Source organism: Benincasa hispida, chromosome 8, assembly GCF_009727055.1.
Source record: "Benincasa hispida cultivar B227 chromosome 8, ASM972705v1, whole genome shotgun sequence".
Taxonomy (NCBI): domain Eukaryota; kingdom Viridiplantae; phylum Streptophyta; class Magnoliopsida; order Cucurbitales; family Cucurbitaceae; genus Benincasa; species Benincasa hispida.
In genome coordinates this window covers 58,606,432-58,619,864 of record NC_052356.1, presented here as the reverse complement: position 1 = coordinate 58,619,864, position 13,433 = coordinate 58,606,432, and the positions used below count along the sequence as shown (strand labels likewise).

General features: G+C 34.3%; 2 protein-coding genes across 2 annotated transcripts; one reads left to right on the top strand and one right to left on the bottom strand.

Moving 5' to 3' along the window:
- The first annotated feature begins 3,321 nt into the window (after window positions 1-3,321).
- Window positions 3,322-4,628, top strand: LOC120083485 (transcription termination factor MTEF1, chloroplastic). Its single transcript, XM_039039257.1, has one exon. It carries the CDS (start codon window positions 3,463-3,465, stop codon window positions 4,372-4,374), a length of 912 nt encoding a protein of 303 aa, XP_038895185.1. The 5' UTR covers window positions 3,322-3,462; the 3' UTR covers window positions 4,375-4,628.
- A 349-nt stretch (window positions 4,629-4,977) lies between these two features.
- Window positions 4,978-8,161, bottom strand: LOC120083484. The gene is made up of 7 exons (XM_039039256.1): window positions 7,603-8,161; window positions 6,707-7,215; window positions 6,541-6,608; window positions 6,254-6,307; window positions 5,815-5,904; window positions 5,541-5,717; window positions 4,978-5,351 (listed from the first exon to the last, which is right to left on the bottom strand). The coding sequence occupies exons 1-7, from the start codon at window positions 8,145-8,147 to the stop codon at window positions 5,307-5,309; spliced, it is 1,488 nt and encodes a 495-aa protein (XP_038895184.1). The 5' UTR covers window positions 8,148-8,161; the 3' UTR covers window positions 4,978-5,306.
- Window positions 8,162-13,433: the final 5,272 nt, after the last annotated feature.

The window sequence follows — 13,433 nt, the reverse complement described above, 5'->3', positions numbered from 1 at the left end:
TATTAACACCCATTCAAAATTCATTTAAAATATAAAATTGTATATTCCTAGTCATTAAAAATTCATTTCAAGTATATTAATAGTTTATCAATAATGTATCAAAACTGATTCAAAATGCAATTTTCAAGTAATATTATTGATGTATTAGTGATTTATCAACACTCATTAAAAATTCATTTAAAAAATAACATTAGTGTATCAATAAAGATCAATATCCATTAAGAACGAATTTCAAGTATATCATTAATGTATTATCGACATTGATTATAATAAAATTTCACGTATAACATTTATTTATTAATAGTATAGTTAATTAATTCAAAGGTTATTTTAAATATAACATTGGTGTCTCTATCATTAATATGTTAATACTTCTTAAAAATAAATTTGTTCAAGTATATCAGTAGTGTATCAATACTTGTTCAAAATTCAATTTCAATGGTAACAATAGTGTATCATTAACAGTTTATCGACATTTTAATACCGACATGACGAAGTGAACAATTATAAGTTGATGACAATGTACTAGAAAAATAATGTTATGAAACAAATAAATAAAAATTCAAATTAAGTATACGAACAATAAGAAATGTACAATCACTTGTTGACGGATAAATTTGATATGTGAATGGTAATTTTGGTATATTAATTGCATAACTGATATACCAAATATAAAGTATATTATATATACTACTTATATACATGTTGATACACCAATGAGAGTAAAATTGAAATAATAAAAAATGAAAATAAAATATAATGATATTTACTATATTTGCAAATTTTAAAAAAACCATGCTAGATTTGCAAATTTAAGAATTTTTTTTTCTATTCTTGCGACAAGCCCAATAAATTAAAAGTTTAATTATACAAAATATCTTTAAATTTTGGAGTTTGTTTGATCAATTATGTCTCTAGACTTTGAGGACTTTTATTCTTGTCTTTGAACTTTGAAATTGGTTCAAAAAATACATTTGAAGAGTTTCTTTTCTATTAAAACTAAGATAGAAATGGGTGTGACGACTAATGTGTACAAATGAAGAGATATACGTAACATATTTTACAAATCATTTCATGCATTGAGGTGATAAAGGTTGTTATAATTTTAACCATATTTTTTTTTGAGAAAAAACAATATTAACAATCTTGATCTTCAATAAAGTTGTAAATAATATCAAGTAAACTTTCTAATTTTTACCCCTCAACTCCCTAATCAATTTTCACCCTTAATTTATATAAGTCTTAAGGTATTTTTTGAGAGTAAATTTCAAAGTTTAAATGGATAATAAAATTTTCCAAAGTCTATATATATAATTAAAACAAACTACAAAGTTTAGGTATATTTATATAATTTTATTTAAATTAAAAAAAAATACATGTATTTTCCGAATATAAAAAAAAAAAAAAATTTAAATATCATTTTAGTCCATATACTTTTTGCTCTAATTCATTTTGATCTTTATATCCTTCAAGAATCTACTTTGGTCCTTATATTTTAAACTTTTGTTCTTTTTGGTCTATATACATGCATAACTAGTATTTCTCAAAAAGAGCTAGTTTATCCTTAACTCTATCTATTTTGTACAATTCTTATGCATAAAATGCTTGTTTTATAGGAAAATTCATCCCGAAGGCCAACGGAGTCACAGAAGAAAAATACCCCAAATTGGTGTCAAAATGAACCCTAAAAGCATCCAAATCAAAGAAGTCACAAAAATTACAAAATGCCACTCAATTGGAGCATACCAGGATTAACATCACAGCCCTAGTTCAATGCTTCAATGCAACGCTTGAAGGCAGTAGTTTCAAAATAGGATAGCGTCACAATACTACAGGTATTCACGAAAAAATCAAACTTCCGCGTGCGCCTCGTCGCAAGCCAACATCACACCACTATTGCAACCCCAACGCTTGATGTCTTGAATCGACAAGAGAGTTGCAACGCTCTCTTCAATGTTGAACGCTATACCTATTGTATAAAAATAAAATTTAGCATTTTCACACGAGAGATCAAATCCAAACTTGATTTTCTTTCAAATCTCTTACCTTTCTATACTTTTTCTTTCATTCTTCCTTTATCTTTGATGCATCCATGCTATTCCTTGATCAAATCTTGAAGGAGATGCTTCATTAAGGTAAGTACTCTAGCTTAATTTATGGTAGATTCTTATTTTCTTGGTATGAGATTGAGTTCTCAATCATCTCTCAAGTAATTTCTTGGTTTTTGTAATAAATTCTTGCTTACATTGATTCTTGAATGTAAAATAACTTCTATGCATTGGATTTAAGAATTTTTGGCCAACTTTCTTTTATTCAATGAATGCTAGAAATAGTAACATGTCTATGTGCATAATTTCTTAGGGCACCACAATTGTAAAGTGCAAATATGTGAATTTAGGTTATTGGGATTAATCTTGTTCGCAATTATGCATGATTGGTAATTCAAGAACAGTTGGACTATTAACCTAGGCTTTCTGAGCTACTAATCCAATCCTAGTCAAGAACTACTCTTTCTTAATGCAAATGAATAATTAATTAGATCACTATCGATTCTTATTAATTAAATCATTTAGGTTTGGTTACTTGTTTAATGAAGAAATTAAGGTTATGCATTTCTATGCTTTTAGGGTATATAGACTAAATGAATAACTAACAAGAATCTTGATTTTGTTAAATGCCTATGATTACCAAGAAAAATTAAGAAAAAACCTAACTAAACTAGATCAATAAATAAAAATTGAGTTTTCTATTTTTCAATGTCTCATTTACTATTCTTTTGCACAATTTTGTCATTTTCTTTACAAAACCCCTCTATCACAATAGAGTTCGTTAATTGTTTTAGGGTTAGTCGATGGTGCTCTGTGGATTTGACCTGTACTTACCTCTTATACTACCTATATTTTTAGTGTAAGTTGTAGGAATGGAAAAATTACAAATAATATTTGTTTAGGCTAGGGTTTAAAAGAACGACATTAAATCTTTTCCTGACAATAACATTCATGTTAGTCTTTATACACTTAAAAAGTGACAATTTTGGTCAAATTATTTTTACTTTTATCTTCCATCCAAATTTTAGAGACTAAATTCACCAAAATACTTGAAAGGTAGGCGTAAATTTTATTATAGGATTTAATTCTAAAACAGAATATTTTGAAAGTGGGGTGAGGTAACGTGGGAAGTATTAGAAATAAAACAAGATAAATAATAATAATAAAAAAAAGGAAAACATGAAATAAAATATTGAGATCAGAATATGGATGGATAAAAAGAAGAGAAATAAAAAGTGATAAATCCACCAAGAAAGTTAGAGGCTTTTAAGCCGATTTCTTACCCAAACAAAACAATCTTCGAAATCCAATCTTAGCCAATCATCTTCCACCAAATTTCGCATAAAAAATAAAATTGCAGTGGATCTATGTTTCTTCTTGACAAACAGTTCATCTCTCTCTCTCTCCCTTCACCATGCCTTCTTCAACTGCAACTGCTTTTCATTCTTCTTTCTGCTTTTCTTCTCATAAACTTTCTTCTTCTTCCTCAAGTTCCCATCAACCAAACACTTTCTTATCAGCCAAACCCAAAACCCTTTTCCATAAGCATCCTCTCTATACACCACTTCATTCCACTCTCTCTTCTCAAATTAAAGAGAAAATCCTCTGCCTTGAAATCATGGGTGTTGATGCTGGCAAAGCTCTTTCTCAGAATCCTTCTCTTCATTCTGTTACTCTTGAATCCATTCATTCTGTCATCTCCTTTCTCCAATCTAAAGGCATTCACCAAAAGGACTTTGCCAAAATCTTTGGAATGTGTCCCAAAATCCTCACCTCAGATGTTAAAACTGACCTAATCCCAGTTTTCAACTTCCTTTCTGAAGACCTTAAAATCCCAGATCAGAACTTTAGAAGGGCTATCAACAAGTGCCCAAGATTGCTTGCTTCAAGTCCCAAAGACCAGCTCAAGCCAGCTTTGTTTTACCTTCAGAGACTTGGGTTGAAGGATTTGGAAGCTTTGGCTTACCGTGATTCTGTTTTGTTGGTTTCAAGTGTGGAAAAGACCTTGATTCCCAAACTCAAGTATTTGGAGAGTTTGGGATTGTCAAGAAGTGAAACTGTGGGGATGGTTTTAAGGTGTCCAGCATTGCTCACTTTCAGCATTGAAAACAACTTCAAGCCAAAGTTTGAATACTTCTCTGTGGAGATGCATAGAAAACTGGAGGAGCTCAAGGATTTTCCTCAGTATTTTGCCTTTAGCTTGGAAAAGAGGATAAAGCCAAGGTATGTGGAGACAGTTCGGAGTGGAAAAAAAGTGCCTTTGCCACTTATGCTCAAGACCACCGATGATGAGTTTAGACAGCTGTTAACACAAGGGGATGGTTGAATCTCTCTCTTCTTTGAAGCTTAGAAAGGGAGGCTGGTTTTTACTGCTCTTTCCCCATCATTTTTTCTCTGTAAATTACATGACTTAAAAAAAGCTACATGGTAGTTATTCACCATGATCTGGATGTCTCTGATCTGGATTTAATACTCCTAATTCTCCATACTTTACACTTTTGGATATAAATAAAGCCATGAACTTCTTCAACTTGCCAAACAGATGTTAAAAATTGATTGCTTTGATGCAATTTCTATCAACTTTTCAGAAAGCTGTTTCTCTTTTCTTTCCAGCACATTCACTATATAAACAAGACAAGTGATCCTCGTTCTGATCAACTTTCTTGAAGTTGATGATTATCACCTTTCACGTTTATTATCTCATTTTAAAATCATAGCTCAAGCAAGATCAAGCACTAGAAGAATATGTAACTCACTTTTCAATGGCCAAATTTTCTGTATGTCTCTCTGTTTATGAACTTCAATTCAAGTTCGTTTTCAAGAAAAATTTGTAGTTTATGAGATGACATTAACAGAGGCATTGTGATTGAACTCAATGGGTTAACTCTGAAGAGGCCTTGGAAATAATTTCCGATATCAAGGAAAGAACTTGGGTCTGAACGTGTATAAATATGTATATAAATCTATCCAAATGTGTTTGTACATATGCAAAGCACAAGTGTTCTGCGATTATATTTAGAACGTAGCTGCACGACGAAATATGAGTCTACACGAACTACAATAAGTAGACATATCTTACATACAGGCTGTAGTTGACCTGATTTCTGTTTTATACACAACTTTCTTAATATCTAATCAGGTCTACTTTCAAATTCTTAATGCAAAAATGGGTATCAGCTTGTGGATGTTCCAGACTTGCTTGCTACTTTCTTGAGCTTCACACTCAAAATGACTTCTCAAAAGATCCCAAATTAGGCTCTAATTGAGGAAGGCATCTTGGGATATATATACAGACCACGCTTCCTATATAAAGCACAGAAATAAATAAAATCAAAATCTTGCAAGTAAATATTCTATTCAACATTATTCTCACCACTTCAGTCTTAATGATCTTTTCTTTTTAAGCCAGATACATTGTTGATCTGGTGTTTGATTTCAAGTTCTTGATTGAATAAGATGGTAATTAATTATAATGCATGAGCCAAGAGTTACCTGAAGGATAGTAAAAGCCTTATCTGCAACATATTTCTGTAGCGTCGTCGCTCCTCTTTGCTGCAGCTTGTCTGGGTGGAGACATAATCTTGCTTTTTGATAAGCCTTCTTCACTTGTGAGCCTCCTATCAGGTTTGTCAAGGATATTGGAGACCAACCACTACTTGACCACAATATCTGTAATAATCCCAATGGTTGCAAATCGTTAGATCGAAGTTTATACCATGGAGAGGAGGGACATGTCCATGATGTTATCTGGCACGAAAGAACTTACATAATGAAGTGTAGAAAGTAGCAGGCGGATGTTGGTTTCCTTGCCAGCTGACCATAACTTTATTTTTTCATCTAATCCTTCCAATTCTCTCTGTTATTTGAGATTAGGAGAATAAACAGAGATCAAAAACTCGTTCTTTACCCAGAAAGAATATGAGCAATAGGCCTAAATAACATGTTATTAAGTCCTGAAAATTAAATTAACCCATCTAGTCTTTGTTCCTTTTAAGTGACATAATCCTTTGTGAAGAGTAAATGATGAAATGACTATACAACCACTTTTTATGATCTTGCGTTAATTAACTAGCTTGACTGTTCTTTTTCATCTATTCAGACCAATAGGAGCCAATCAATCAGGAAAACATCATATACTTTAAAACTAATGTGAAAATGAAATGATGCCAAGCTTAAAAACATGAAGTCCTGTGTCAAATACTTACATCGTTGTCCACCTGCGGCTTTTCTTCTTCAACTTTTACATCTCTCTGTTGTGTCTGAGGCAGAAACAAGAGCACACAGTTAAGCAAAGCAATTTAGCTTTATTACACAATTGCAAGAGGACTTCAATCGATTAGATGCATAGATTCTTCCAAGTTCTAGGCATTATCCAGAATGTTTTCCGACCGATATTTAGATGAATGGCATAAAAGGACCAGTAGGTGCAGTAATATGAGCAAAATGTTTTCCTATTTCTGATTTTTTCTTGTGAATAGCAGAAAATCGTTACCTCTGCAGTCTGCGACAATCCATTTCCATTCGACTGCTGATCTGAATATTCAAATGCAACAGGTCTTCCTGCAAAATGAGAAGAGGAGAATACTGTTAGACTTTTCACCATTGAGCACACACATTCATATAAAACAGATCCTACATAGGCAGTTAATGAAGTTTACCTTCTTCTTCCCCAGATTGCTCACTTTCTTGCTGTCTAACACTCAAATCTGTCTCAGATGCACTTTGATACTTCGATTTAGCCCAAGCAATCGCTTCATCGATGGAAACTTCTTCTCTATATTCTTCTCTGTTGATGGAAGTTATCTCAATGACATAAGAGCTCATAGCATCTTCGTCGTCATCATCATCTTCTGGTAAAACATTACAATAAATTCCACCATAAACTGGATCTTCACAGAGTGAAGAATCAGCCGATGATGGGGAGTTTAATTCTAAATCATCCACACAGATCTGGATGCTTCGGAATGAATTTGGTTCCAGCATAACAGTTTCCGGGGACGACATGGGCTCTCCAAATCCATGGTCTGAGCTTCTGTAACTATCTTCATATTCATCTTCCACATACCGGTTATCGATATGGGGGGTGAGATCAGGTTGAAACTGTGGCATTTCTTGTTCCTTGAACATGGTTCTGTATGAGTTCCATTGTGTTGGGACATTGCTTGGCCTATTTCAAGTCAAGAGATAGATATTGAATTTTTTCAGTCAAACTAAATTAAGGGAATGATAAAAATCAGCTTAAACTAAGTGCTAGACAATATGCTGGTCAAATCAAGCTTCAAAACAGTATCAATTTACATACATATTTATAATCAAACTTTCATGCTTAAGCAAAGTCATCAATAAAACAAAATAGGTTGTTAGTTCAAATAAACTTACTGCTATGAATCAAAACCTAGAATGATTACCATTTCTCTTAATTACCCTTATGAAACAGCCAAACAATATCAAACAACAGATGAAAAATGACCTAAGCCTTAGAGGGCATACATGTCCAATTGAATAATCCAAAATAGGGGTTTGGCCCCCTCACTTTCTGCAGTACACAACCAACCTGTGATTTGAAGACGACGAAGGGAATGCCACGTCATCAGCGATGACCGGCCGGAGAGGACTGTAGTCGGAAGACGAGTTCGATCTGGTGAATTCCTTGGAGCTCGGTTCCGACCTATCTCTCGACCGTCGGCCGTCTTCCGATCCAAAAACATCGCGGTAGAATCTATCCTCCTTAACGGGGATTCTGAAGGCAGGCAAACTCCGGCCACCCTTCTGCGGCCGAGAAACTAACTCGGTGGAGCGGAATACTTCTTCGTAGAAGGAAGTGGAGTCTTTACCTTCAAACCTGTCGGAGAATTGGCGGAAGAGGATGGTCTGTGGTGGACCGCCGAAGACGTCGGAGAAGTCATCGGCGTGGAAAGTTCCGGCGCGGGAACATGTGGGTTTGGTAAGGGTTTCATCTTCCGATCTCCGGGAACGGAACCGGGGAATCCCAAAACGCACTCGCCAAGAGTGGTCCATTTTCCGGCGAGAATATGAGGAAAAAGAATGAAGGAATATGATTGGGGACTGGGATTGAGAGTGAGAGTGAGAATACACCATGGAAACAAATGGAAGCTCTGCCTTCATATATTTATAAGACAAAGTGGGCTTACCTTACTGGGAAAAAAGTTGTTAACTACTTTTTACTGTTAAGAATTTTAAAATATATTTGTTTATTTATTTTTAAAATATTTTAACAACTGTTCATGTGGAGCAAAAAGTAAAGAAGGGTATGACCTTTTTTCTCATTAAAAAAAAAAAAAAAAAGCTGAGAGGATTTTTTTTTCTGTAAATAAATAATAAATAAACAAATAATTAATGATGTTTGTAATATACTCTGTTTTCATTTTCTGGGACAAAGATTCAAGTGTAATAAATAGGTTTAGATTCTTTCTCAAACTACAACCTAAATGTACAAAGAAAATGTTTTTTTTTTTCTTTTTACTTTTTTGAATTTTCTATTTTCCATTTTGTTAGTACAACATTTCACAATGAGAGACCGAAAGCCATGTAAATTATTATTGAGTTAAACTCACATTTGACCCTATTTTGCATGTTTTTAAAAATAAGTTTTCATTTTGTCTTTCAACATTGAACTTTAAAATATGATATCAAATCGAGAATTTTACTAATTTAAAACTATTATATATTTTTTTCAACATAAATATTATATGGTCATTGAAATGTACTCTACAAGTTGGTCTTCAATTTTGCTTTTTAAGTGCGGTTAAAAACACTTGGAAAGTGTTTGGCTCATCAAGGCCCACTAACTTTAAATGTTGGTAGAGTTGGATTTCTTATTTTTTACTAATTCGCCCAAAATCAACCCCTCTCTAATGGCTTCAATGGCTTCACTTGTATGCCACCATCGGCTTCTATTGCTGCCACACTCCGACAACATACTTTGACAACCAACTCCGATAATCACCTTTGCACAACCAACTCCAACCATCAATTTCATCGTTCATCTCTAACAACTCACTCTGACAACCAATTTGACTGATCATATACTAAAAAAAAAAAAAAAACTTGGGTAGCCCAAAGTGTTTTTAAATATAAATAAAAAATATTATATTTATAATGTTTAATAGTCGTTTTTATAGTAATATGCTATTGATGGATTGGTTGAGAATGATCAGGTCATCCTTATAGACTTATTTTTCACAGACATCCAAAAGAACAATTGTTTTTAACACTTCACCAAAATCTAGGAAGATTTATTATTTATATTTATTTGGTAGGACTGACTAACTTGACTATCTTAATGAACAATATTTTTTTTTGTATGAAAGAAATTGACTCATAGTCAGCCATGTTTATTTATTTTTTTGTGAATATGTAAATAGAACCTTGATGACAACCTTAATTTTTATGCATATTCAACTCATACATTACATGACTGTTAAAATATGTCATAGAGTTGTTGTTTATATATAATAGTATTTTGTTTACATTAAATGCAATAATTACACATAGAAAATTGTAAAATATATCTTTATTTATTGAGTTCACATCTCAAATGAGGGTTAAGTTTGGGAAAGTATGTGTAGTTGAATGGTGGAACATAAATTAAGAAAAAAACAAAAAAAACCCCATAAAAATCCATGTTTTTTAGGTTACAAAGTAAAAAAACTGGATCAAATATTCATAACTCAATACAACTCAACTCTACACTTTAAACACAGACAATTACCAACTTAATTCAACTCTGTATCTTAGACAATTATTAATTCAGCTCAACTCTGTATCTCAAACACATACCATTATTATCAACTCAAAAAAACTAAGTTTACGTGCTAAACCCACCTTTATTGTTCTTCGATTGCAATACACATTTTAGTCTCTAAATCAAGGCCATCACTTTTTCCCTTTTTTCTTTTTTCTTTTATTCTTTTTAATATAGAATTTAAAAAAGATGAAGATCCTTACTTAAGCATGGATGGATCAGAGGGAATTTTTTTTGAAAAATTATAAGAAATAACCTTAATCACTTTCATATTTCACAACTAACACAATTTTAGAAAATTCGTTGAAATAATTTTTCTCAATTCTTTCCGTCCTAGATCAACGACTGAGATTGAAATAACTATTGATTCTTTTGGGCTTTCTCAATGAAATCTCACTGTTCACACGAGATTTCTGGAGAAACGTGTTTCGTGGAGTTGAATTTGAGTTGGTGTTGGTGTTGGAGTTGATTTGATGCGATGTGGTTCGATCTCTAATATTTGATCCTCTGATTCTCTCTCAGTTGGGTGAATATGCTTGACTTGGAGAAGGAAAGCACCGAATGTTCTTGAAGTAGAAGTCTTGGAAGCCTGGAGTAGAAGTCTTAGAAGAGTATTTGTGTCTTCAAAGGTCTTCTGCCTTATAGGAGTGCAACTTTATGAGTGAAGTCTTGGAAGAGTATTTGTGTCTTCAAAGGTCTTCTGCCTTATAGGAGTGCAGCTTCAGGAGTCTTGAGAGTCCTCTGCTTGTCAGTGAATTCTCTCTGGGTCTTCTGAGTATAGAAAATACTACCTTTACAAATGAAGAGAACGCCTCTATTTATAGAGTTCTTAGGTGGGCTTCATGGGCTTGGTTGGTCCATGGGCCTGACCCTTGGGCCCAATTAGTTGGTTTTGGGCCTGATCTGGAATTTGGGTTAAATTCAACTTTTTTTGTAGTTTGGACTTTAAGCCCAAATAGTAATATCAAATTGGACCAATTTAATCTCATCTGATTCATCTGCGTGACGTCATCGAAACTTGTCTTCAATTCAATTCAGAACATGTGTCAACTTCTAATTGGACCCAAAGTCAATGATTTAGAAATTCATCGTTAATTTAGCAAACGACGTGGTGACTTGTGATTGGTCCAAAATTTCTCATTCAACAAATGCCCCCTTTTCGAGATTTATGCACGTATATGGGTGGATGAATCTAAAAAAAATGTAATTTGAGATCAAAGTATGAACTTTTTGACTCTTTCAATTTGATGCATCATCATGATCAAAATATGAGAATTTAGCTCAAAATTTTGATTTGAAATCTTGTTCGTTTGACACACTTTTGCTAAGTAAACTTTAATTTGAACTAAAGTAGAATTTATGTTCCACTTTAATTGCAAATTTAATTTAATTCGAATTCGGAATAGAATTTGGGGTGAAATTGAATCTTGATCAATTTTGGTTTGAGATAAAAATTTGGGATATGCTTAATTTTACTTGGAAATGAGTATAGAAACTAAGGTTGATTTAAATTTGAGATAAAAGTTGGAATATAGCCAAATTTTGACTCGACATTTTATTCATAACTCAATATCAAGGTTAATCATTCGAATATTGATAAAATTTGGGATATGGCCAAATTTTAATTTGGGACGGATTTGACATTTATCTCACCCAATTTGGCTGGCTTGAATTTAGAATAAAAATTTGGATTAGAAGACTTAGACTGAGATTTGGAATAACAGTTGATTTTAATTCCAATTTAAATGGAATATGAATTTGAACTTAAATGGAAGAGATTTTGGAGAGCCAACGTATTGGAAGACAGCTTTACTAGCGAGATCAGGCTATTACCAGTGATACCAAGCCATTATCAGCAAGATCAGGCCATTACCAGTGATACCAAACCATTACTAGCGAGATCAGGCCATTACCAGCGATACCAAGCCATCACTAGCGAGATCAGGCCATTACCAGTGAGATCAGGCCATTACCAGCGATACCAAGCCATTACTAACGATACCAGGCCATTACCAGCGATACCTTACCAACTTCATGGTGATACCCTACCAACTTCACTAAGAACTTAATTTGAGAATCGAATTCAATTCGTTTAACAGCTGAAGAAGGAATGATACTCTGTTGCCGGAGACAAGAAGAAGAAGAGGACGAAGAAGAGTGTAGAAACGTAGAAGATCTACATCTTCAAGGTACCGAAGCAAGTTCATCCAGACATCGGTATTTCCAGCAAAGCCATGGGTATCATGAACAGCTTCATCAACGATATCTTCGAGAATTGGCCAAACACGTTGTCTCTGAAGGCACCAAGGTGGTGACTTACGTTCACAAGTTTCTCTCCTTTCCATAATCTTCTGTTTTGCAGTGCTTGCAATTCAGCACATGAAGTATGTTGGAGAAACGAGATTTTGAGCGAGAAAGTGGGAGAGAGCGAGAGTTTTAGGAGAGAGTGACACTGGAGAGAGCAAGATTATGGGAGAGAAGTTGCACTAAAGAGAGCGAGATCGTGGGAGAGAGATGAGAATCAGCGAGAAAAATGCGAGATTGTGGGAAGAGAGCGAGAAGTGGAGAAGCGAGAAAGTGAGAGAGCAGCGACACTATGAGAGCAGCGAGAAAGTGAGAGAGAGCGACACTAGAGGAGCGAGAAAGTGGAGAGAGCGACACTACGAAGAGCATTTCGAGCGAGATTCCCCTTTTTATTATTATTATTATTTTTTTATTAATAATTTTTTTTCTTTTTTATCTTAGACAGTCGTCTGCTTTGTGGCTAGCGATACAAGCCTTAGTGAGATTTCCTTCTCCATACTATTGGCTTATGCCAGATTCTCTCAAGTCTTAAGCCCAAAACTCCCCGCCGTTGAATCTGGGGATTCAAAACTCCACCGTTGCCCCTAATTAAGGCAGCCTTCAATCGAGCATGATCTTTTTTTGTTAACTCTTAACTAATTTCAGCAAGAATTGGAGTTCCACAACAAAAATAAACAATATTCAGTTTGAATAACCCGTGATTTTATCAGATTTCAACTGCTTAGCTATATAAATACTGGCAGGACGCATGCTCTTCGTCATCTTGTAGTGTGATCTCCTTTGTTCTTACGTTCTTTCCATCCTTTGTCAATCAGACTTGGATTGCAATAGGAAGCTGTAAGTGAGGAGAAGGGAGAAAGAAGGAAGGATAGGGAATTAGGGCTTCCCTTTTTTTTTTTTTTGCTCTATTATTATTATTATTATTTTTTTTTTTTACTAACTTGCCCCCCTACTATTTTTTTTGTAGGAGTTACGGTGCAACCAAAGGAGCACAACAAAACAAGTTTTTTTTTTTAATCTCATCGACCTGTCTTTGGTGCGCTCGTGTATCCTAATCGTCATGGGAGGGGCCCCGCAAAGGCTTGCAACTCTCTCATTCGATCATCCTAGGTGGTTCCCGAAAAGGTCTACTTTGTAGCACCGTTCGTACATCCTGATCGTCATGGGAGGGGCCCCGCAAAGGCTTACAACTCTCCCATTCGATCACCCCTAGGGAGGATCTTGGAAAGGTCTACCTTGTAACACCGCTCGTGTATCCTGATCGTCATGGGAGGGGCTCGCAAAGACTTACAACTCTCCCATTCGATCACCTTAGG

Excerpts from the sequence above, each read along its gene's own strand:
- LOC120083485 (XM_039039257.1), top strand. The coding sequence starts at position 3,463 with ATGCCTTCTTCAACTGCAACTGCTTTTCATTCTTCTTTCTGCTTTTCT.
- LOC120083484 (XM_039039256.1), bottom strand. The coding sequence starts at position 8,147 with ATGGTGTATTCTCACTCTCACTCTCAATCCCAGTCCCCAATCATATTC. Across the intron at positions 7,216-7,602 it reads TCGTCGTCTTCAAATCACAG|GCCAAGCAATGTCCCAACAC; the intron begins GTTGGTTGTGTA and ends GACTTGAAATAG. Across the intron at positions 5,718-5,814 it reads TACTTTCTACACTTCATTAT|ATATTGTGGTCAAGTAGTGG; the intron begins GTAAGTTCTTTC and ends GGATTATTACAG.